The 26247-nt window shown below is 47.3% G+C and overlaps 1 protein-coding gene across 8 annotated transcripts in view; it reads right to left on the reverse strand.

The window, feature by feature from the left end:
- ZNF536 (zinc finger protein 536) overlaps positions 1–26247 on the reverse strand; it is a 418630-nt gene that overhangs the window by 149599 nt on the left and 242784 nt on the right. For 7 of the 8 annotated variants that reach the window (XM_060288591.1, XM_060288590.1, XM_060288593.1 and 4 more), the window contains exons 5-6: positions 8520–8672; positions 3011–3064 (exon numbers count right to left, since the gene is read on the reverse strand). In XM_060288591.1, coding sequence (XP_060144574.1) covers positions 3011–3064; positions 8520–8672 — 207 coding nt within the window. The remainder of the gene's footprint in view (positions 1–3010; positions 3065–8519; positions 8673–26247) is intronic. The other variant, XM_060288594.1, reaches the window with a different exon arrangement.

Consider the following 26247-nt stretch of genomic DNA (forward strand, 5'->3'; position numbering starts at 1 on the left):
CCTCAAGGATTATCTTGACTGCACAGGCTCTAGAAAGCCTTCCATGCACCGCCCGTGCACACACCCTGGAACAGCCCTCGCAGTGGTTTCTCCACGTGGTTCCACCTCCAAGTTCCTGAGAGGCTCTATTTGGGTGACTGCCCCCTACCACCCAATTCCCCAGATAAATGCTCGAGAGTGAGCTGCGTGGGATAAACCCACCCGCTTTGGACGTTTCGTTTTAAAAATGAACAAAAACCTGATTTTGTTTTCTTTATAACCCCTAAATGATTTGGATAACCACTATCGTCCTCTGCCTTAAAGCCTTTCCTGGGCTTCATCACTACGAAGGGTGCAAGGAAATGCTTTTGAGACCACCACTAGCCCCGGCTGGGGTGCGTTTCTGGTGGGCAGACCCAGGGGTGAGCACATCCCCCTGGGGAAGCCTGGCCACCCAAAGGTCTCGTTTCACTGGAAACAGTCCAGCTGTTTCCCAAGCAACCTCCCTGGAGGGCACATTTCAGAGCACTCAGGAGGCAAATGTCTCACAACAGTGGCCTGGACTGGGTGGGAAAAACCTGTCAGCACATTCAGCGGGCTCTGAGGTATGGGCAAGGTCTGCTCTTCGGTTTCATCGACTGACAAACGCCGAGTCCTGTGCTAAGAGCTGCTTCTTAGTCAGCGTCATCCCACCCAGCCTGCTCCCGCCCGGGCAGGGCTCTGCCTGAGACTCGGAAAGACGTTCTGTGCAGCCCCGTGGCCCAGACAACCTCAGACCCTGCAGCTCTGTCCTCAGACCCATAAGTGAGTCCAAATTTACTGGGGGGAATCGGACAGACTTCCCAAGGCTTTGCAGGGTGACATGAGCCCTCTGGTCACCTCCACGATGTTCGCATTCAATGTCTTTGCATCTGCCTGTTGCAGGAGCCATACACTCAGATGCTTTCAGAGCTGAGCAGACGATGAGTGTGCGAAACAGCGGGGTGGGGGCCACCCACCTCTCCTGGAGGGCCACTGCCACCCAGTGCCACCAGCAGTGGACACAAGGACCTCTATCTAAGGAAAGCCTTGCTTCCAGATTTCTACATGCAATATCCCAGTTTTAAAATATTGGCACGTACTTAAAAACTTTTTCAAACACAGAGAGGGCCAGAGACCCTGTTCTGCAGACCAGGTCTGGTCTATGAAACTTGTGTCTGGGAAAAGGATGACCAGTGTTGAGCCATTCACCTACCAAAGGAAGCAGGGAACCACAACAGTAGGTTTCTGTGGGGAAACTTCTCACAATATTTTAAAGGAATAAGAAGTGGGCCCAAACAATGCATTTCTAGAAAAGGGAGTTTTGCTAGAAAAGGCGGAATAAATTTAAAAAATCATCAGTTCATCACTCCATGGTCTAATGAAATTATTGGAACCATCTTACATTAAACCAGCTACCCACTGACACATGGCATAAGATGTATATTCAATTCTGGAATATCATTGATAACTTCTCCAAGTCGTTGTATCATAAATTTTAAGAAATATATGACCAAGTGGTTTAATTAGTTCATTGTACCTATTTTTACATGGTCATGTCTTTCATCATTCTGAGCCTCACTTTGCACTTGATATTCAAGGAAACCTCACTGTTCTGGGGAGTTATTCTGGAACTATTCAGAGCAAGTTCCCTATAGTGCTTCTCCAAAAATAACAGGGGGATTCATTTTATTCTCGTTGGAAATCCCTTTATCAAGCTTTTAAGAAGGGCTTCATGTTTCTAACTTTCTCGTGTGTGTGTGTGTTAAAACCCCAAAAGTGTTTTCACTTTTAAGTTGGGTAACCTAATATTTTCCTGTATGTGCATCCTCTATTTGATATTTATTTAGTCTTTCTACATGTCTTTACTTAGTTAATACCAGGAGAGATAAATACGGTCGTGCCTTTGCAGAGAAGCTTCAGTACATTAATATAAATTGTACACTAATTCCCCCAAAGCATATATATGTTGTAAACCTGAAGACTTTTCACACAGCTGCTTATTGCTAAACAGTGCCTTGTCCAGAAGGGGACAATCTGTGTCTCTAATTGCTGTCACTGAAGCAGAGATTCATTATGTGACTTTCCCATTAAAATGTGAGCATTAATTTGTATAATGAAATATCACCCACTGCAGTGTTCATTAGACATGCCCTACTGTATACGGTACATTGTTAGCTACCTAGAAACTGTAGTTAATTTCACTAATGGATATTTCCCTACTTAGTGTTTGGTAGGAAATTTATACTGTAACGTTACCTCTTAAACTTTTAAGGAAATTTAAATTCAATCAATTATTTTCAACAAAAGTTTGGGATGTCATTAAGGCAGGAAAAGCAAGGATGGGGGACTGTGGAAGAAGGAAATGGGCTTTTAGTTCATCTTAGAAAAACGACAGAATTTTAATTCAAAACAAAAAGAAAAAAAGGAATCGTCTCCTTTCGGGCAAATGGGTCTTTTTGTTTTCTCATCATTACGCAGGTATCTGTCCCCCACTAAGAATAACTCAATGCTCTCCTTTTAGAAGAGGAAATGGGAAGAGCGCCCATTTTAACCAATCCTTTTCTGAACATTTATTCAATGTGCTTTTATAAATGTTGAAACAGCCTGGTAACCTCACCAGAAGAGGAGACGCAAAAGCATCAAAGGTAAGCTGTGTGTGTATCAGGCTGAAGGCACCTAGCTTAGGCGGGCTGAACTTTCATTTCCACCCACATCCACAGACCAGTCGCTGCTTGGTTGAAAGGCAGTTTCCAAAAAGGCATCAGGAGTTTATCATCTCCACTATGCCAGCGTCTAATTCCACCCCACTTTCCATGCCAGGGGTCAGGGGGCCTCCACCAGCCACAGTAGCCATTTCCTTGCCCCACCGCCTCCCTAAGCTCATTGGGTTGGTGGGAACTGGAGGCAAGCGGGTCAAGGAGGCCTCAGGCCAGTCTGAGTTAGGGAGCAAGGAGGAGCCAGGGTGCACAGTACTTCCCTTTTAAATCGCTGGGAGGCTGCGTCAACACACCTTGTGGGTACAAGTCACTTCCTTTCCTCCAGCTGGTTATGGTGTGGACACACACTGTCAAAGAAATGTTGCATTAATTCCCTAAAACAAGCCAAAAATTCACCCAGAAAAGTAAAAATAGCAATACAGTGCAGTGGTTAATAGAATGGAATTCTAAATAGGCAGATCTGGAGTATGACCTGTAATCAACGCTGGGCAACTCTGGGTGGGTAGCTTCACGTCTCTGAGGCTCAGTTCCCTCCCCTTGCAAAGGGGACGGGGCAGGATAAGGGGGGATTTGGAACCTGGTCTCCAAAGTGCTGTGAGGATTAAGGGGCGAATAATAATAATCCACGAGCAGCAAGCGGTGCTTGCACACGTGAGTGCACAGAGAGTGGTGACTACAGTTACTGTCATTGTTGATGTTATACTATCCTCGTTGGCTGAATTTTTCTGTGGGCAGCCAGTTGCTGTCATGCTGTGTAGACAGCTTCAGTCATGAGGCAAGAAAACTCCCAGGCTGTGCCTTCCCCACAGGGAGGGCACACAACTCTTTGGAGGGGCTGCAGGAGAGAAGACTTCTCACCTCCACAGTCCCCTTTGGCTCCATCAGGACAGAGGAGCCTCGGGTCTGGTGCCAAGAATGCAGGTGAGAGCCAAGGAGGGCACTCCGTGCATCCCACCCGGGCAGCGCTCAGCCGCTCTATCACTGAGGCAGCACCCAGTAGGGTGGGCAGTGCTGGGCATGCCCCTCAGCCCACCCTGAGACCCCTGGAGAACCACGGCTGGCTTCCCTGTACAAATCTAGTCCATAAAGAGATGCCCAACTCAGGGCCAGACCAACACATGCAGCAAATCAAAACCAGATTAATAAACCACTAGCATAGTTTGAGAGAGGAAAAAACTAATGAGATTTATTTTTAATTAGTCTCTGAACTTTAGTGCCTCCAAGTTTTCATGAGTGAGCTTGCTTATTGTATTTCTCTAAAATGGCCTTCCTGAGACAACAGGCACCCCCTGGGAAACCTGACACACAGGTGGGTCATCACATGGGGTGTTACACCCTCCTGGGGCTTGTGGGGAAGGCACACCCCTCCAGCCTTTCAGGAACTGATCAGCGCCTGCCTACCTCCTGCACAAAACAGACACACTGGACCCTTCAGGGTGTCCCCAATGTAGTACCTGGAGGAGGGGGTAGTGAGGGAACGGATGGAGTACATTTGCAGGCAGCCAATAAAGGAATGACTGGCTGGTCTCGGCCAGGGGCCACCTGGGGGCATCCCCGCCTCCTGTTGCATGGGATGACTAAGCGCTTGCTGACGCATCTTTGAGATGGTTAATTTTATGCAACAGCTTTACAGGGCCAAGGGCTGCCCAGATATTTGGTCAAACATATTCTGGATGTGTCTGTGAGGGTGTTTCTGGATGAGAGTAACATTTGGATAGTAGACTGAGAAAGCAGATTGCCCTCCCCAGTGCGGGTGGGCCTCATCCAAACCTTGGAAGGCTTGAATAGAACAGATTTGAGTAAGGGAGCTCTCTGTTTGAGCTGGGACTCCATCTCAGACTGGGACTTATACCATCCACTCTCTGGGGCCTCCAGCTGACCAGCTGCAGATCAGGGGACTTCTCAGCCTCTATAATCAAGTGAGCCAATTCCTTATAATAAAGACCTCTCTCTCTCTCTCTGTCTCTCTCTATATGTATATATATATTGATGTGTATATATGTATATGTACACAGATGTGTATATATATGTCTAGATATATATTTGTATATATATGTATATTTATAGATGTATATATGTATATTGATGTATCTATACATGTATATAGATGTGTGTATATTTGTATATAGATGTGTATATATTTGTATATAGATGTGTATATATTTGTATATAGATGTGTATATATGTATATAGATATGTATGTATATGTATATAGATGCGTATATATGTACATGTACATAGATGTGTATACACACACACATGCACACACACGCACACTGTTTCCCTGGAGAACCCTAACTGACAAAGTCTCCTTACTGACTGGCTCTGAATTCCGATCACCGGCAGCGTACTCTAGAAGACAAATCGCACACGTCCAGTGATTGGGTCCTAATCAGCCCAACCTTCAAATAGGAGAGAAGTTCAGCCTTCCCTGTGTGGGCAGCAATCAACGTCTGCCCTGCAGGAGCCGGAGAGGGGCAGCCCCTAGGATGTGAGGGTACTCTGGGTGCCTCCCCTCCATCACGCATGGACCTGGCTGGAGCTTGGGGGCCAACAGAAACGTTCTTGCTACCTGCAGGCTCTGCCCAGCCCGCAGGTGTTCAAAGCAACCTGACTGGTGCATCTGCTCAGAACCTCTCTACTAAACAGGTGTTGGGAGAAGAAGAGCAGTAACTGAGTTAATGTAGTGGAGTTAATAATGGAAAGTGTTTTTATCAGAGTTGATGCTATACGATCAAAACTTCCCATAGAGATGGAGTAGGACAGAAAGACACAGAGAATGTTCCACCTCATATCCAGACCAATTAAAATATATTTATTACACATTGGATTTTTAATGTGCTCGTATGGGTCCATTATAGAAAAACTTCAAAAGATGGCATCTTGGAAAACAACTCTTCTATTTTGGAGACTGCTGTCCTCTGGCCATGTCACTGGGAAATACAAAACCGCAAAGAGGAAGGGGAAGGCAGTACAGGACATCTCCACAACTGGGGCCCCTATTAACTCATTCATTAACAAGCCACTTGATTTTGATTTTTAATTACACGTAATCTACACTTTTATATTGTCATAATGGATGCTTTACTTTGGTGATTTATAACGTGTAACACTTTCTGTTCTGTTCAGAAGCGCAAGTGTAAGCATTTTCCAACTTCTTTGTTCTTTGATAAAAGGAAATTGATCTTTATCTGGTTACCATTCTGCCTTTTAAACGCTGCAAATTCTGTTTCCGAGGAGGGCTGGTGGTGTGATGTTTCCATGGCTTCTTTCATTTTCACCCTTATTCTGGGAAGTTTCTGGAATGCCTCTGTCCGTGGCCCTGTCTTGCTTCTCTCTGTGTCTCCAAAGACTATTGATCACAAACTTCGGAAGTTTGTGACGCAAAAGAAGCAGAAGTTTGGAAAAACATAATCTTTCTCAAGCTTTAAAACTTCTAAAAACAGTATCCATTTGTTTCTACCCAGGTTCAGCAAGACTTCTTTCTGCCAGCTTCAGTCCTAATTTACCAAGAATATTCTGTGGCGTTTCCACTCGAACCACAGGCAAGCTGATGGGGGTAGGGGCCCCCAGGGGCAGCAGAGCTCCTGGTTGGGAGGCACTGCCCCTTTCCTTCCAGACCCACACTCCCCGGCAGGGCCGGCCTCACCTGTTGTGAGCCATCCTGAACCTGGGAAACCTGGCCCAGGAGCCTGTATCCACATCACATGAAAGGGAAGTATCACAGCACCCGCCTGGCCAGGTCTCCACACTCCTGTAGGCAGTGAGACCGTGGGTGCCCTGGTGGACTGTCTCCCATGTCCTGACGGTCTGTGGGTCCCTCCCAACCACCACAACACTAGGGGACCCGGCTCCAACCTGGGGAGGAAAGTGGAAATTACCATGATCTGAGAAAGCTGAGCTGCCTCTCCTTGAGCCCCATCACTGGGAAGAGCTTACTGAGAAGGGGACATTGGTGCCAAACTCTGAAGGTGAGGGTGCAAGCTGGTGACCTATCTTACAGAGAAGTGCAAAGGCCCTGAGGCAGGAACTAAGGGACTCCTCATGAAGCTCCTGCGGAAAGGTCTTCCATCCATAGCCAGAAATCTAGCACCTGCAGCCTGGCTGCCACACTGTGGCTTCTGACCAGCTCACGTGTGTAGGGTACCTTTCCCAAAGAACCACAGGTTCCCTAGGGAAGGATCCATGTTCCCCACTGCACTTGTCCCCTCTGTGCTACCCGTCACAGGGCAGGCATTGCAGGAGTAGGGTCACTCACTTATTTGTTCTGTCATTCAACCTCTCAAATAAATGTACCATGCCCCCGTAAGCTGCAGTTTACTGCAAGGTGCTCTTGTAGGCCCCGGGGTTCTACAGCAATTAAATAGATGGATAATATTACACCTTCACATTCTACTTGGTGGAAGACAGACAACACAGAAGGAAATGAACAACTGAACTGAACAAGATAATTTCAGAAGGTGTTAAGTCTATGGAGAAAATAAAGCAGGGGCATGAGGGATATTTCAGGCAGGGTAGTCACGCAATCTCTCTGAAGAGATCACATGACGCTAAGCCCCCAGTGACCACCTGGAGGAAGAACATTCCAGGTGGAGGGGGCAGTAGGTGCAGAGGTCCTGCGGCAGAAGCAAGCACTCTGCATTGGAGGAGCAGGAAGAAGGCAATGGGGTCGCAGGGTGGTGATAAGGGTGAAGATGGGCAAGGTGGGTCGGGTCCCATGGACCCTGGAGAGTGAGCAAGCTTGGCACGTAATTTTAGGAGACCCCTCTTTGCCCTGGGGTGACCCCATGAGAGAAGTGTTCCAGGACAGGGAGGGACAGTGGTGATGCCCAACTGCACCCAGGCTGAGAATAAAGACAGCAGCCCATCCCACTGCCACCTGTCCTCAGGGCTCCTCTGGGTGTCAGGGAGATTTGCAGGCACAGGTGAGGGTCCAGGTGAGGGCGCCTTGTCTTTAACCACATGCTGCACATGAGGCCCGTACACACTAAATATCCTTCACAACCCTAAGCTTTATTGATTCCTTGGGAAACAGACCACAATTATTTTTGAAAATAGATGGCATATTTGTCTATCCTCTGAAGCAGCTCACACTCCAATAGATAAAGTGTCAGGAGAAAAATCAAAGAAAATGGAGGTGTCCATATGTCAGAGAGATTTTTTTTTGTATTGGCAATGTGCAAACAACTAGCAGAAAAGCTCACAAGAACCATGACCGAGAGACAAGACAGAGAGACCAAGAGAAGCCCTCACCTTGAGGGGCTCGGACAACGCCATAACAGGGGAAATGACCACAGTGGTCCAGTGGCTTGGTTAAGAGCGTCTCGAGTTTTCTTTTGAGGAGACCCAGTGGAGAGCCACCCACCCTCCTCTCCATCTATCCAGTCCCAGGTGTAGGCACGTAATCCCAGCTGGGCTAGAAGCCAGCCTGCCTTCAAAGACCTCCTACGTGCCCTTGTATATTTAGAGTTTGAGCTGGGTTCTCATCATTTGCACCTGAAAGACCCCTGGTCCATGTGAGGATGTGGGAGGTGCTACTTCAGTGCAGCAGAAGGATGCCATCAGCAAAATGTCACAGGGCCTCGGACAAAGCATCATCATCCCAGGCCTGGACCATGGGAGATCCATGTCCACATGTCCATGTGTCATTCAGGGGGGTGAGTATGGAGTAAAGAACTGGGTCGTTAGGGTCGGTTCAGACCCACACAATGGTGCACGGATAGGCCCACAGAGGGTGGACCGAGGACAGGGGCATGGCAGCCCTGGGCCTCCTCCTTCGAGCTGTGCACCTGGATCCCTCACCTGTGTGTATCCTCAGGTGGACCTTTAGGTGATGGGATGTCCGGAAGGTTTTCCCACAGTACGGGCAGTCCTTCATGGCCGAGCCCAGGCTCCTGTCTCGAAGCAGTGCGGGCTGCTGGACGCCGGCAGATCTCCCAGCCTCCTCTCCAATGTCTGCAATGGAGGAGAAATATTCTCACATCACTTCAGCACATGTCAGAAGTTGTTCGCACCAAAACTGCCAACACCACACAAGGCTAAACGTGTCAATAGTACACCTGTCTATTTCATTCTTTCAATCTGACAGAATGCTGACAATTCACGTATTTTCTTGTTATTCTCTTAAATTATTTCATCTTTCCTATCATCATTTTAAGCAGCATATGGTACCTTTATATTGAACTGAATTAAACAAGAAAAGAAACAGCTGTGTCAGCAGCTGGTTTGATTTCTTCTTTTGCTTAGCTCCTATTAAACATTTTTTTTCAAAAGTTTAAAAATGTTGGTGGTTGTTGAGTCTGATTAATTTATAATATGGACTAGCTGGAGAGTTTGCTATAGGATCGAAATCACATTTGCATTATATCAGGCAACAAATGAAAAAAAAATGTGTCTCGGCTGAGTCCCCAAGACATGCAGACGTACAGCTATTTTGGGACAGGAAAGAAAATTATCCCAAACTGATCATTTCTTCCTTGTAGAGTCTTGCCTCCATCGCTGGCTGGTGTAATCTCATGAAAGGGAGAAGAAAAAGTATGGAAATGCGGTTCCACAATTAGCCCATGATAAACATATAGTGACATATTCAAAGTCATGTGCAGAAACTCAGCTGCAAAACTCCCATAAACTTAGAGCACTGCAGTTAAATCTTTGTGCAGTGACCTGAGAACTTCCTCTGTAAAGTATCAATACAAATTTTCCTTCCTGCTGTTATTTGTTATGTAACCCAAACCATTAGAAAATGGAATAAAATTTACATACGGCTGCCTTCTGCACAGAAATGATGGGACATAATAGTAAATAAAACTGTGAAAATATCTAGTGGTTGGAGGATATGTTATTGCAACACCCGAGGCCTGACATCATGTTGTCAAAGAGGCGACATCAGGGGAGCAGGGCAGGAGCTGGGACTCTGCATCTCGAGAAGGGGAGGCAGGCAAGCCTTCTCCTCTGGCCTCCCCGCAGGGCTGGAGGCTGCCGCCTGGCACATAACCCAAGCTCCCGAGGTTGGCAGGGTCCTGGCCGCAGCTTCCGGCCCACCCTCTAGGTCTCCTGGTAGATTTCACCATGAGAACAAGGGGACCTTCTGGGATAATAAGCAGACCTGTGAGTTCTGCAGAGAGCAAAAAAAAAACAAGATTTGTACCTTCCAAGCAATGGAAAATGCAAATTGCTTTTATTCTTCAACATCCGTTCCTGGTGTTCTCTGCTCACAGCCAAAAGGGACAGACTTACAGGCCATGAACAAGATGAAGGCAGTCGCACTTAATTCTTATTTGGATGTTTGCTCGGTGCAACCGTGGAAACCCTTTGGCTTCGAGCATCCTCTCTGAATTTGGACTGTGCACGATGGCATCATCACCCTAGAAATTTTCCTTGAAGGCTCACTTTTAATCCTATTCTCCACAACTCTTCTAACCATCCTTGGAAAAGCTGTTCAAAAGGTCTAACTGCCCAGCTTTTTTTTTTTCCTCGTAATTTTACACAGGGAGGGGGACACAGTTCATCCACATCTAGAACTCACTCGACCTGGCACTAGCTTTGTGGTTGTCCACATGACTGTGGAGAGACTACCAAAGATGGCTATTGGGCTGCTGATAAGGGATAACAGGCACAAGAGAGTGTTGCCAGGTCACGGCAAACAAATGTCCCACATGCAGTCCTAGCAGGAAGTCCCTGTCCGCAGGTCAAGTCCACCAGGGCTGCCACCACCTCTGTCTTAAAGAGCCAGTCTGTTGAGAGCCCAGGAGAACAATGGCCAGATGCCAGATGCCAATTCCAAGTCAACCGCATCCTAGTTATAAACAGCTGAGAGGCCATCTCTTACCCATCTCCCTCCACCACACCCAAGCCACACCAACCCCAAACCTGTTGCATTTGCCCTCCCAGCATTACTCATTCCTTTTGTGGTATCATGAGGTCAGCTTAAAATAACAACGAGCCTGATTAAAATTCTGCCAAGTGCTCCCTGCAACAGGGTTAAGACACCCTATTTAAGGTAGGAGGCCATGAGCTGTCCATTTGAATGATGAGCAGAACTAAGTGTTGACTTCAGGACAGGAGTAGGCAGGTGTGGGTTTTTGATGTTGCATCCCTGCCTGTCCTCGTGTCCCACGGTCTGCAGCTGAGCACCTTCCCCAGATCCTCCTCCGTCGGAGCCCCTGGGGAGCAGTCCAAGGCAGGGCTGTCCAACAGAAGAGAATAGAGAGTGTGGGGAACATATTTCCACTGCAGCTTTTGGTGAGCCCCGGCCCAGGGCACAATATAGATAAATAGACAGATAAGGCCGCTGCCCTGTGCTCCCGCCGGCTTTACAGAAGGTGAGGATGAGCTGTATCTCACTATATGTCACTCTAAGCAATGGCCTGTATCTGTCTTCCTTTTATCTTTCTATCTTGGATATGTGTGGCCCAATAAAAAGAATGAATTTGTAAGATAAACAGCTTTCTTTGCAGATTTAAGAGTCTAATTTTCACTTTACACAGAATGTTTTTTCTGTTTTTGTTTTGTTTTGTTTTGTTTTGTTTTTTTGGAGGGCCAGAAGGCCTGTGGCGTTTACTCTTAGACTAATCCAACTAGAAAAACAAACTTGAGCAACGATGAAGGGGAATTGTGGGTGGTCCCAGGAAGTGCCCGGAGAGGCTGAAAGACAAGTACAGTCAGTCAGTGATGGCAGAGGAAGGGCCCGCTGAGCCGCACACTCACAGGGCCTGTGTGTGGGTCCCTGCCTACACCTGGACGGGTATCGAGGAACAAGGTGCGCTAAACTGAGCCCAGCCCCGCTGAGAGCTCAAGGGGCTCAGTCAGAGGGGAAGACGAGGCTGCTCTCCGATTCCTTCTCTATCCGCCCAGAGCATAAAAGCACTAGCAGCTGTCCTTCTGCAAGGCTCCCCAGATGGAGTCCCGAGGCTCTGCCTGTGGCCACACACAGCTGGCTGGGGAAGAACCACGGGTCCTGCTTACGGACAGACCAGCCCTTCCCCAGCCCTTCCAGGAAACACACGACAGAAAGGAAGAAGCATCATAAAAATGACACCTGTGGTCCTTTGTCAGGCCGATTGTGGATTGGTATGAGCTTTTAAAGAAATTTTCCTTTTCCTAAAATCTGCAGTATCTCTTCCCTCTGATCAGACACTTTCTCTAAATGTGTGGAGGACGCTGAAGGTGGGCGTGTGAACAGAGGTCGGCCTCAGCCCCACTGGCTGTTCCTCCTGCTTCTCTGTGAAAGGAGCGCTGCCAGCTCCTAGAGGCTGGGGTGTCCCTGAGAGTTGGGGCATCTGGCTACAGGCAACACAGCCTCAGCCTGGGTGTGCTCTGGCTCTCATAGGATGGGGAAAGGGATGAGAAGTAACTCCTGGGACCCCTGTTTCTTTTCTTGACCCCACTAAATAATATGTGATCTATTCTTCAGGAATGGATGTCTTACATATGGTGGCAGTAAATAATATTCCAGGGGAACATAGACGATACATGCAACCCTTCCCAAGTTTCAGCCTAGAACAGGTGAATTGTAGTAGGTATCAAAAACTCTGCAAGCTTTCTCCTGTTCCTACAAGCTGAGAGTGGTTAGATAAAAAAGAGGACATGGATCCAATCATTTCAAGTTTTGTTTCAAGAATTTAGGAGGTTTCTCAAAAAACTAAAAGTAGAACTACTGTATGACCCAGCAATTGCATTCCTGGGTATATATCCAAAAGAAACAAAAACACTAATTGGAAAAGATACATGCACCCCAATGTTCATAGCAACATTGTTTACAATTGCCAAGATATGGAAGCAACCTAAGTGTCCATCAACAGATGCATGGATAAAGAAGATGTGACACACACACACATATATATATAATGGAATACTACTCAGCCATAAAAAAGAATGAAATTTTGCCATTTGCAACAACATGGATGGAACTGGAGGGTATTATGCTAAGTGAAATAAGTCAGACAGAGAAAGACAAATACTGTATGTTATCACTTACATGAGGAATCTAAAAAGTACAACAAACTACTGAATATAAAAGAAAAAGAAACAGACTCACAGTTATAAAGAACAAATCAGTGGTTACCAGTGGGGAGGGGAAGAGGGAAGGGCAATATAGGGGTAGGGAACTAAGAGGTGTAAACTATTAGGTATAAAATAAGCTACAAGGATATATTGTACAACACGGGGAATATAGCCAATGTTTTATAATCGCTATAAATGGAGCATAACATTTAAAAATTGTGAATCACTATACTGTACACCTTATATATAATATATATAACTTACATAATATTGTACTTCAACTATACTTCAATTAAAAAAAGATATATTATTTGGGGGTGGGGGACATCAGACAATTGACCTTCCTAATTTTGTCATCTCAAGGTCAGAAACCATGACTCCTACATTTCCATTTGCTGCTTCTAAGCCTCTGAGTGTATAGCAAGGTTGGTCTAGGCCAAGGTGACATTAAGGTTCATTACCTTCCCTGAGAATTCACAGAGGGAGGGTAGGAGGGAGGTTCCATAGCTGTGGGCTGAAGGAGGGGCGGGGGGACTAAAAATGGTCAAGGAGGGCTTCCCTGGTGGTGCAGTGGTTGAGAGTCCGCCTGCTGATGCACGGGACGTGGGTTCGTGCCCTGGTCCGGGAAGATCCCACATGCCGTGGAGCGGCTGGGCCTGTGAGCCATGGCCGCTGAGCCTGCGCGTCCGGAGCCTGTGCTCCGCAACGGGAGAGGCCACAACAGTGAGAGGCCTGCATATCACAAAAAAAAAAAAAAAAAAAAAAGGTCATGGGTCATCATATTGGAATCCTCATCAGCAACCGCCACAAACTGGCAGCCCTGGATAGACAAAGAATCAGATGCTTAGAAAGAGAGACAAATAACTTCTCAAAAGTTAAAGCCTAGACACACACACAGTACCATCAGCAGCTGTCTGAATCCAGCCCCGAGACTGGCTACCTTGTACACAAATATGATTTGAATCTGTGGGTGCCTCATTGTATACTTAACCTCACTCACATATTGGTTTGGAATTTAAATACTTGGTTTATGAAATAATTTTGTATTTTAAGGGTAGATTTCCCCCCAGTTTATCTTTAAACACTGAGCTTCCTCGGTACCTCTTTAAAATAGTCTTGTTTGCAAAGAAGGCTGCCTCAGGAGTCAGGAGGCAGAATCTTTTGCTTCTGGGTCCCCGGGGCCTGGCTGTCCTCAGGCAAATCCTTTCACCCCACCCCAGCTGGACTTACTGGCCCTTCCCCTCGGCTCCCTGTAATCCTGCGATGCTGGAAGAGCCCCAAGCCCACTGCAGGCTGTCTTCACCCTCTTTGTGGCCTTTCCTTCACCCACCCTAGCCCAATCTAAGCCAAATAAGCAACAGGGCTGGCTCTTAGAGATATGGGAGGAAACGACCATGAAAGGGATAGTACGTGCTCCTAAGTATTCCACGAGAGCCTACTTTTCCCAACTGCCTTTGCGCTAAGTTGGGACCACTGACTAGTCCAGCCAATGGCTGGAAGCGATTCAGAGGAGAGACAGTGTGCCCCTTACTGTCTCCCTGTCCTCCCTGGCCACCCTACCCTTGCAACACAAAGGTTGAGGGGGCAGGATCGCAAAACAGACGATGCCTCGATGGCTGCGTCACCAGATGGAGGGGGGCTGACCCGAGCCAGACTGCGCATGAATGAGAAAAAAATCTTGGTTCTGTTAAGTCATGGAGATCGGAGAGCTGTCACAGTGGGAGGACTCAGGAGCTAAGAAGTGTGAACCTTCTACTGGTGAGGTCTTCCGGGTTTATACCCAATCCTCTAGGTAGTCTTATTAATTCACAGAATGAGACAGAGAACAAGGTTCAGAGAGACCAAAAGAGGCAGAGTGGGACCAAAGAGAAAAAGCAAAGAGAGGTTTCTTTTTAAATTGTGCACATACTCTCAGTGCTCACCTCATCCTGCCGAGCAGCTTTACCCTTCACGTGCCCAAAAGTACATTTTGGAAAGATTTTTATTAAAAGAAAATTGCAATGATGACGTTGATGATGATGATAAGCCCGTGCAGGGAATGGAGAGTATCCCAGCAACCTCAGATGGGTAAGGGAGCTGTCTGCATACCTGGGCATTTACTACTTTATGACATAAAAGGCCACGGTATTTTAATTTCTATGGAACTCCTACTATAACAGTAAACACGTTTTCCCAGATGAGTCGTGCAGTTCATTCTAAAAGTCTGTCTTGTGCAAAGAGCATCTCAAAAGCACAGATCTCCCTTCATTAATGAAGGAAAAAACAATTTGTGGAGTCTAAAGTGTGACCATGACACCAAAAAATCACATCTTTATTAATATCTTTGCCCACATATACCAGTGTTTTAAGATCTTTTCAGGGGAGGAAAAGTAATACCTTGGAGGAAAAATCCAGAGGAATGTAGAGTTCCTCTTAAAAGCTTAACACTTTCCCTTATTTTAAAAACTGTAAAATAAAGACTCAAAACAATGATTACTGTGGTGGAGGTTCCTGATGAAGAGTTCCCTTTATTTTTAAAAGTGATTTTAAATTAATGGTATGCATAAAAATGATAACATTACTGTAAACAATTGTACTTAACTCTTGGAACACATCAGTCATGCCTTGGGTCCGTATTAATTTGGTGTCTCTGTTGTTTCATCAAAGTTCTCTGGTTTATGATGGCCATATATAGTAATGTTAAACAGTTAAGCATTAATATGGATTGGCAAAAGTATTTGTTTAAATAGAGAGCTATTTTAGAAAAGGATGACCACTTGTGAAAAGGCAACAGCCAGCTTCCCTGTGGGTTCTTAGGACCGGGGACCAGGCTGGGCTCACTGGCAAGGCCCGAGCTCGTGACAGATCTCAGGGAGCAGAGGTGAATGTCCTCCATCATCGCCTTCCTCACCTCTCACCCAAACTCAAAACTATGTAGAGCTCCATTTGCTGTTAGCAAGATAGGATTTCTGGAATTGGGGAAATAGGTCACTAAAGGGCTAAAATTTGGAGAAAAAAATATAAGATACTGGGATCTCAAATAGCTTCTCTAAAGCAACATTTTGATGAGTTAAGTGAAAATGAATCAGAAACATATGGATTAAATTTCCCTTAAAATACACAAGGGCTTCAAAATCAAGCACTGTGGGCCAAATGTGTTTCTGGTTTTACCAAACCCAGAGAGCCCTTTCTTAACTGTCAGGGGAGTGTTCCGAACCACCGTCCCCCCAACCCCATCCGCTGGTGACTGGGCCACCCATGGGGTCTCTTCCCTTTGGCATTGTGTGATGCTGCCCTTGACAACATCCTCCGTAATCCTTGGGTTGCCAGCTCTCCCAAGGCCCTCAGGGCCAGCTGTGGGTAGGCACTTATAGTCCACAGCCTGGGAACTGTGACCATGGACGCAGCAGGCAGGATTTGGGACTCACAGAATCAACCTTTGACAAGACATCTGGTGTGATGGGTCTCTTTGGGTTCTGCACACCCCTCTCTTCCCTCTGGCCTGGTGGGCAGGGATCCATCCCAGAAACTGTTCAGGTGAACCAGGGCAGAGCAGCAGCACCTATGAACTGGCCTGGGTGACAAGAACCAGGCAGGAGGTTAAGTCTGGAGAGGGATGGCCCAGGGGGCTGCCATCTCCTGGGAAAAGCCCGGTTATGTTCAAGGGAGGGCAGGCCACTGGCTCCATTGCTCTTTAGAATAACCCCCAGCACCTATGGTCTCCAACCCCCATCTAAGTGGCCCTCGCTGCTGCTCTGACCTCATCCCAACTCCTGACTCTACTCCAGCCCTCCATCTTTCTGTTTTCCTCAAGCCTTCCTGGCTGGTACCCAACTTAGGGCTTTGTTCCTGATGCCTCATCCACCTGGAATTCTCTTCCCCCAGAATTCACACGGAGACTCTCACTCAGGCTTTAGTCCACAGGCCCTTTCTGGGAGAGGCGTCTCTGACCATACTGTCTGAAGGAATTCTCCCTGACTCCAGGTTCCAGGGGCGCTCTTTCTCTGGTTGGTCCTTCAAGCAACCCGTCTATCACCTACTGCAAATGCTAACTGACCTATGTATTTGTCTGCTTACCACCTGTCTCCCCCCAGACACAAGCTCCACGCAAACAGGGACTATTAATTACTGTTTGCTGTTATACCCCCAGCACGTGGTAGGCACTCAGCTCATAGCAGTGCTCCATACCGTACATACTTTAAAAAACTGTACATACTTTTTTCAAAATAAATAAAAGAATCAGAGGAGGCAAGCAAACTGAAATTCAGAGGCTCAGATCAGCTCCTGACTACAAGAGGGAAGCTGTTTTGAGTAACCTGGGAGGAACTAGCCCCGGGTACCAGCAAAATACCAGAAATGCCCCAAAGTGCTCAGCACAGACCATCAGGGGCTGGAGTGTGATAACAGCAGGGGGGAAGGAGGTCAGGGGTGCCTGGGGAGGCTTCCTGAAGGAGGTGGTCTCGGGGTATCTCCCGGGTCTCTCTCCATCCAGGTGGAAGGAACCACACACGCACTCTAATCAGCAAGGTCACAAGTGAGCTTTTGAGAAGATGGGGGCGTGTTGTTGAGGAAACCTTCCACTATTTCATCTGCCCACTCCCTGGCTTAAAAGGAAGATGTCATTGCGTTGGAAGAAATAGCCTCCCATATGCATAAAGAAACATTAATCAATAGAAAAGTATAACAAGACAGATACTTTAAAAGTAACCCATGCCCCAATTACTACTGTAATTATTGCAAAATATTTGTTTTGCTTTCCCTTCTTCGTAATTTAAATTACATGTTCCTTTCTTTAAAAAAAAAGAAACAAAACTATAGACTACAGAAGCCTCTACTTTCAGTAAAGCATAAATTCCCAAAAGATTTCTACATAATTTATTTTCTTAAAAGAACTATAGCTTTTAAGATCCTCTTAAGGTAATTTACAGCCCCCTCATTTATGGGTGGGGAGGGGGCTTGGGGGAAGATTGGAGGAGATCTCTTTGACTGTCGGGTATGTTTCAGGAATTCTTACTTAAATGACACTGAGAACAAGCTGGACCAATCATTTTAAAATGCACTTAGTCGGTCGCCATAACTTGTGGGGCTGAGTTTTCTTTTGGGAATGGTGCACACTGAAAGGAGAAGGGATGATTTGGAGATAACGCTTCCCCCTGGAGACATGTTTTGCCATATTCTTTTTTAAACAAAGAAGACATCTTAAGCACCTTGCAATATCTTTCATTTAATCGTTGGCAGAAGGCAAGTCCCTGATGAACACCGGCCTGTGTCTTTCTCTTTAACCAGCTGAGTGATCCAAGCTTTTAATATAGCCGTTCCAATTATTGTAAAAGTCATCTAGTACCTTATAACCACAAATATTGACAGTTTATTGCACAACACATTCCTGACATTTGAAGGTCACACCATACATAATACATACTCTTTTATAAAAGTGTCTGGAACAAAAAGATACATGATAAGCAATTACCTCTCCCGGCTTGTATGTATGTACAGTTCGGGGCCGACTAGAGGTTGCATGGGAGGCGCAGGCACCATTTTAAATAATCTATTAAGGCAGCATGGAGGCATTCATGATGGATAATTATGAAATGGCTCGTGGACACACTGCAGTCAGATTGGCTGGCCGGGCCGTGGGGTCTGGGCAATTCTCCTTGTCCGAGTTCGGGTCACAATGCCACTCCGCCATGGAGAGCCCTGCCTCACTTCACAATCGGATTTTCCCCCAAAGCCACTAAGCATAACAGAGTCACAATATGGTCTTGTTTTTCAGATTGGTCTGTATGTGGCTGAAAGGAATTTAAAAAATCCACCAGGCCTGGTTCAGATGTGCCCCACCCCCAGCCTGCTGAGGTGCCCCAGAGGGGCACTGACCACAGCTCTCATCACACACACAGCCACACAGCCGTCCCAGGGCTGTAGCATCCACGGAGACCTGCAGCACAGGAGTATGTGGCTGTCAGGCACAGGTGCAAACCAGAATGGGAAGAGTGGACCAAAAAACTCTCCTGATACTGAGGCCATGCGACATCTCCCAAGAACACTCTGAGAAGGGAGGCACCGCTCACTGCCCCTTATTCCATTCCCACTTGTCCTTCCAGCTTACGTCTGACAGAAAGGTTCCAATCACAGATTAAGTGGAACAGATTTGCGATCAAAGGCTTCAGGTTAAAACCAAGTTCCAACAATTCTTAGGAGTGTAATCCTGGGCAAATTACATAACCTCTCTGAGGTTCATTCAGCTTCCTTATCTGCAAAACGGGGATAGTCATAACAATTCATTTAGCACGGTGCCTGGTGCAGGATATGCTCCAATTAATAGTAGCTTTTAACATGAATATTGCCAAAGGGACCCCTGCAAGCAAGGATGGCTTGGGAAGGGAGGGCAGAGGCTTGTGGCTTTAGTGCTCTCCCCACTCCACGAGCCCCAAGCGATGGGGCCTGACACCTGCACAAGGTCTAGAATGAGAAGGCATGCTCCCTTCCTGAAAAGTCCGGGTTGGAGCAGTTTCTCCAAAGCTCTGAAAACCCAGGCAATTCTCCCAAGTTAACAGTGAAAAACAATTCAGGCTGCAATTGAGCTTCATGTAGATGACAATCTTTAATCACAGATGAAGCGGCAGGTCATTAGAATCTACACCAAAAAAACCCTCTCAAACGATACTAATGGCTGCAGTTTGGAAAAAATTATATATATATATATATATATATATATGTATAACCACAAATATATATATATATTAGAACTGTATTAAAATAAATAATCAGCAAACTCTCAAGATAATCAAAAGCCCTTCCAAGAGTAATTCTATTTTGATTTCCAGAGTGAACACCCTAAAATTTAAGACATGGGACCAAAATGATTTCTATAAAGATGACGTGTTTATTAGCATTAAATCCCAGGAAAGAGGGCTTCCTTATAAAGAACACATTTTTGCATCTGAAAGCATGCATATTAGGATGTGTGTGTTTCTTTAAGAAGCTATTCTGTTGTAGAGGGTAGCGGGTAAGACAGGGCACCACGTGAGCTGGAGGTTGCTATGGTAAATATGCATTTTTTATTGAAGAGTAAACAGTGGCAGAAAACAAGTGTCAGTTGCCAGCTCTGAAGTTACTGCCATTTTTGAGCCGCACTGACTTATCCAGCCCTTTTAATTTGAGAACCTTTATCAGATGGATACTATCAATGGATCAAGACTTAAATGTTTTTGAATAAATGCTGAAACTTTCAATACCTTGTAGTAATAAATATTCTAGTTGACATATAAAAATTAGCAAAAAAAAAAAAAAAAAATTCTACCCAGCTCTGCTCATCACAGCACAAAGATTTTTCTGGAGCTCTTTTGCCTGTTGGTAGATCTCCAAAGGACAAAACCTTCGGACTTGGCTCAGGCCACAAAGCAGAGAAAGGAGCCAAGGAGACAGCCGAGGTTACCCCACTGACCATTGTCTTGGTACCTGTTGGCAAAACAAAGCTAGAGCCGATGCCCTGGGGAATGGCCCTCCCCATCCAGCAGTCCAGTGTCTGTGTCCTGGCAAGGCTGACGCCACCCCAGGCTGCTGGTAGGGCAGTGGACTTTAGCCAATACAACTGTGACACGTTCAGCGAAGATTTTGCTGTTTCCCCCCCACCGGTAGAGATTGGTTTGACGGCAACTTTGCTTTCTTTATTCTTTTCTTTTTTTTTTTTTTAACATCTTTATGGGAGTATAATTGCTTTACAATGGTGTGTTAGTTTCTGCTGTATAACAAAGTGAACCAGCCATACATATACATATATCCCCATATCTCCTCCCTCTTGCGTCTCCCGCCCACCCTCCCTATCCCACCCCTCTAGGTGGTCACAAAGCACCTAGATGATCTCCCTGTGTTACGTGGCTGCTTCCCACTAGCTCTCTATTTTACATTTGGTAGTGTATATATGTCCATGCCACTCTCTCACTTTGTCCCAGCTTACCCTTCCCCCTCCCTGTGTCCTCAAGTCCCATAAAAAGAAACAAAATTGAGTTATTTGTAGTGAGGTGGATGGACCTAGAGACTGTCATACAGCGTGAAGTAAGTCAAAAAGAGAAAAACAAATTTTGCTTTCTGATAACCACAGGAGTGACCTTTCTCAACTACAGATGAGGCTGTGTTATAAACCTCAGATAACTCCCGGTCATGTTCACATCCTGAGTGGGCCCTCAACTAGCTCCTCGGGCCAGGTGAAGAGTCTGGATTTTGTTCTTCTCCTTCTAGCCAGCAACTGGCAGAGGACCAGCCTGCGAGTCCTCCTCCACATGTGGCACCTAGTAGGCATCCAACCATCACTCAACCAACACATGCATGAATGAATGATGCGTGAATGAATGAACTGACCCCTGGTGACTAGCCTCCTGGGTAGCAGCTTCTAACAGGAAGGTCAAGTCTGCTCATTCTTCCTTTTTTTTTTTTTTTTTTTTTTTTTTTGCGGTACGCGGGCCTCTCACCGCCGCGGCCTCTCTCGTTGCGGAGCGCAGGCTCCGGACGTGCAGGCTCAGCGGTCATGGCCCACGGGCCCAGCCGCTCCGCGGCATGTGGGATCCTCCCGGACCAGGGCACGAACCCGTGTCCCCTGCATCAGCAGGCAGACTCTCAACCACTGCGCCACCAGGGAAGCCCCTGCTCATTCTTCCTTTGATCACAGATAAAAGTATCTAAAAGGTAACTTTCCAGGTGCTAGAAATCCCATAGACTAGTCCAAAGGAATCTTGACCAGGGACAAGCAAAATGAGTGTGTTCTCCAAGGAGCCCCCAGGGAAGGAGGGAGCACGAATAAACTGCCCTGTTTGTGGAGGGACGGGTGGTGGGAGCAGAGCAAATTGTCCCCACGGCCCCCAGCCATGCGCAAAGACTGCTGAGCAGAAGGGGTCACCTCAAAACACCAAGATGTGTTTGATGCCAAGATCTGAGTTAAAATTTAAACTCTGTGATCCTGAGCAAACCACTAAAGCTTCATGAACTTTAGCACCATTATTTGTATAACTGGATAATAATTGGATAATAGTACAGAGGAATCTGAGTGTTTCCTAAGATAGGCTGTTTGCAAGGCCTTAATATACCTTAAATCCTGCACTGGTATCACAGCAGAGTGGGAAAGTCACTGGCTTCGAGATGGCCAGCTTTGGGTTCCAACCTGGCCCTGCGACTTCAGAGCTATGTCTTTGTAAATGCTTCTCCTAACCTTGTCCAGACTCCAAACACTGTCAGTAAAGTGGAAATAACGGTGCTACTTTGCAATCCCTTGTGAAAACCAAATGAGATAATATGAGGAAAGGGCATCTGATAGATTTCCAACTGACAGTTCCCCTGACCTACCCAGGTCTGTAATACTCACCATACAGATGACCAGGATAAACCAGAGGTGATGACTCATATAATGGCATCATCATAGGAGCCCTGCCTACGGTCAGCCCCCTCCCCCAGTACATTCCAAGTAGGAGTCACATTGCCATGCTGGGAAGATCAATTCCAGTGTGCAAAGTGACACCAGCCTCTGTGGTGGGAAACCCACGAACAAGGCTCCACTCACACCCACGTGTTCTAACCCCGACGTTACAGTTTATTTGGCACCTGCCCCCAAGGCACCTCCTAGACAAGACACACTTACTCCAAACATCTCTTTGAGGTGAGTAACTAGGGGGCAACGAGGAAGACCTGGGGGAAGGTGTTAGACCAGGATGACAGGGAGAGAGACGAGCATTCACCATTTTGGGCAGCTCGGGCCTCTCCATCCTGTGCTCCGTCCACGAGATGGCTGGCGTTAAAGGGCGACAGGCTGGCTGCCTCTAATCATCTCTGCAGAGCACCCCATCTGCCCAGACATACAGTCACTGGGCCCCTCAGTCCTGCACCCCAGAGGCCCTCTGACCAGAAAATGCCCTGACCCAAATACTGAGAAAGAATTTTAGAGCCATCCTTCAGGCACTGGGCAGTGACTGGGAACTGTGATGTGATGTGAGCTGGGAGCTTTCCTCGACAGTGCTTCAGGGGGCCACGCGCTCCCACCCCCGCCTGCTCTGCATCTGTCCAGGGCATTCCTTGAACATCTAAAAGTCCCAAGGAAGCCCTTCTGGCCCTCCAGAAAGAGAGAGGTTGGAACTTTCTCCCTGATGGACATCGGAATCTCAGTACATTCTGGTCCCTCTTCCTGAAACACGAACCCCAAACACCACCTCCAACTTGCCTGGTTGATCCCACCATTCTTGAGGGTTCAGCTCCAATGCTGTTTCCTTGGGAGACATTCTTGGACTTCCAGACTGTCAGGTCAGCCCCGATTACCCCAGAACGTAACCTTCATGACACATATCAGAGGTTGTACTTACCATATGTGTGTGTGATACCTGCTTAATTTCTATCTCTCCCAGTAGCTTGTCTACTCTGTAAAAGCTGGGATGGATGGGGTCTATTTTTCTCAATCTTATGTCCCTAAAACATCCTGGCACAGAGTAGGTGCTCAGTAAACACTGGTGACTGACTGACTGATGGATACATGAATGAATGAATGAATGAATGGTGCTGGGGAGGCTGGGCGGTCATTCCATGTAGTGTAACCAAAGGAGGCCACCTTCTTCTTTTAAGACCTTCATTCTCCTCCACTGACCTTCCCTGATAACACTGAGTCCAGGGCTTGTGCTGTGAGGGGAGAGGCTGCAGCCAGCTCTCCTGGGAGGTAAGGGGAGTCTGAGTGTTGCTCTGCAGAACTGACGGCTCTCAAGAGCCCCAGCCCAGATTCTGGGGTGGGGGCAGCAGGTGGGCATGATCTGGACAGACAGAACCTCGGGGTGCGAGGGAGAGGCTGAGTGGGTGCTGGCCGAGGACCGGTGCTGGTGGACAGAGCAGAGCCCAGGCCCCAGGGCAGCACATCAGGATGTTGTTCTGTTTGGTTCTTCTACTGAATGTCTGGTCCTGAGGAAGAGTCTGCCCAGACATATGTTCTTGGGGGCATCTCGCCACACGGGTGCTCTGCGTGCACCGCCAGAATGAGGACTAATCTGGCTTCCCATCTGTGTGAGGCTTATTGCATGCTCCTTTCCCTCAGCCTGCAGCTCCCGAGCCTCTGGCCATTCTCACCGCCCCCCATCGCTCCACCTCTGCCCCCTCCCCAGCTCACCTCTAGCTGTGCGCCACCCAGTGTTTACTGCTTGTGCCCACTACCCCAGCAAGTCTTCGGTCCGCCTGGTCTACCGTGGCCTCCCCAGCCTCTAGCAGGGTGCCTGGCACTTCATATTTTTAAGTAACTACAACAATTTAACGAGGTGACACCACTTTGCTAGATTAGATCATGGTGACTTTTTCTAATAAGGAAAATCGCTTTCTCCGTTCCCTTTGGAAGCTCTTCCACACTAATACTCAAAGCAGTGCTGCATTCACAACACATATAGTCTTACAATGCTAATTTCTATCCCATAACCGAGAGAGACAACTAAATGTTGCAAAGTTATTCAAAACTCCTGCCCCTTATCCTCTGACTTCTCCTTAGGGGAAAATTGCACAGGAATACATTTCCTCATCTGTATGTTAAAGCACGGTTATAATCCACCTATCATGATTGCAATTTTGGGAATCAAAACGGAGATCCAAAACAGCAGTGTGATCTACATTTTAGCCACATATTTTATAATAAATTAAGCCAAAGAAAGAGTTCTGCATTAACTCTCACTCTATTCCTTTAATACCCTATAAGAACATTGAAGCCACCCTCCATAAGAGCCCTGGCCTTCCCTGCATGCTGCCCAGGGCTGCCACGTTGTCACTGCCTCACCACCTGGAAGGCACAGTCACAGAGCCAGTTCAGAGCATTGACTAAAGCAGGCTTTGCAACACAGGTTCAAGGCCACAGAGAGGCTGCCAGCCATCCCTGGCCAAGGGCAAGCAGAAGCCTCTGGAAAGGAGCAGGTAGTACGGGCAGCATACTGATGGAAAGTTCCTAGCCTGATGTTTGTGGACACTATGGCTCGGGACTTGGACCAAGGAGGCAGAGGGGACACAAGTTTCCATTACCTTAATGACCTAGCCCATGTCCTTTTCCAGGCCTGGGCCTCTGTTTCCACTTCTGTAGCATGTCGGGATAGCCATCTAATGGAGATCTCAAACGTTCATTACACAGGGTTTTCATTGCTAAATTTGTTTTTAACATTTACAAATTCGGGGCATTTCACACATCATCTCACTTTCCAGCTTCTCCTGAGAAACTGTGCTTTCACAACGCTGGGTCCAGGGTCCCAGGGAGCAGCGGCTGTTGGGTTGGGCAGAGGGGGCTTCTTCCTCCCCAGGCCCCTCCCTCAGCCTCGCCACCTGGCTGCCCCCACCCGGCAGGCATAGCTCTCTCTGAATTTGCCATCTCTGCCGAGATGGTCCCGGACACCCTTTCCACCTCTAAAGACAGCCTCAATAACCTCAGTTGAGCAGATAAGGCAGAAGCCTCCAGACTAATTCTCATAATTATGACGGGTCTATTATTTCAAAGCCAGCGATGATTGTGGGGTCAGGTGCTCAGAGGAAGAGGGAGAGAAACATACTTTAAGTGATAGAAAATATCCTTTGATTCTTTGCTATGATACCAAATTGCATCCAGAAATGCTGAAACATGCACTCACAACCTTAGTCAAATTTCAGAGAGGCCTTGGCGGGAAGGACAGCGATCAGAGAAGAGCGGCCGGAGAGCCACGTGATTGAAAGGCCCCGTCCAGGACTCACTGCTGGTCTGAGCAAAGGGACACGGACACACACACACACACACACACACACACACACACACACACACACACACACACACACACACACACACACTGCTGCTGAGCTGGCCTGGAGAGCTCCCAGTGGCACTCTGACCTCCACACCTGCAGCACCCAGCCTTCTCCTTTCTGCCTCTTCAGGTGTTCCCACCCAGCCCCACTGCCGGGGCCTCCCCAGCACAGCCCCATCCTCTGAACCTTTTCTGGACATCTCTGCACAATGACATGCTGCTCCGGGCTGCTCCCTCATTTTTCTTATGCGTTTTGATTCCAGCCTGCTTGCCAAGAGTACCCCGTGGGTTTGCCTGTCTCGTAGTCTCCTACAAAGCCGAGCAAAGGGCTGGCCCACTGAGTCACTCAATAAACACAGGTCGGTTGACCTTTCCATTGTGAAAGACACCGTTATTATCTCCTCCAGAGCTTTCTTCCTGGGGCTTCTTCAAGGAGAAAGGCAGATCTGACCAAGTGACTGAAAACACCTTGGACTTTCTGGCCTCATTTCTCGCTTGGTTTGTGTCCCCAGTATTTGCTTGGATGTGAATTAATTCATCCAGCCCACAAATATGAATGCTGCCTGCTCTGTGCTGGGCACGGAGTAGGGAGATGGGGCAGCGGTCCATACAGCAGCCCGGGCAGCCCACGGGGCGACTGCCTGGGAGCACAGCAGCGGATGGCAGAGGAGGAAGCCGGGACGTCTGCATCATGCAGCGAGGGGCCCGGTTCTCTCCTTAGTCCTCATTTGTCTGCAGGAAATTAGATCACAGCACACACATCGATGGAACCTGCTTTTCCTC

This window comes from Globicephala melas, chromosome 19 (assembly GCF_963455315.2).
Source record: "Globicephala melas chromosome 19, mGloMel1.2, whole genome shotgun sequence".
Classification (NCBI taxonomy): Eukaryota; Metazoa; Chordata; class Mammalia; order Artiodactyla; family Delphinidae; genus Globicephala; species Globicephala melas.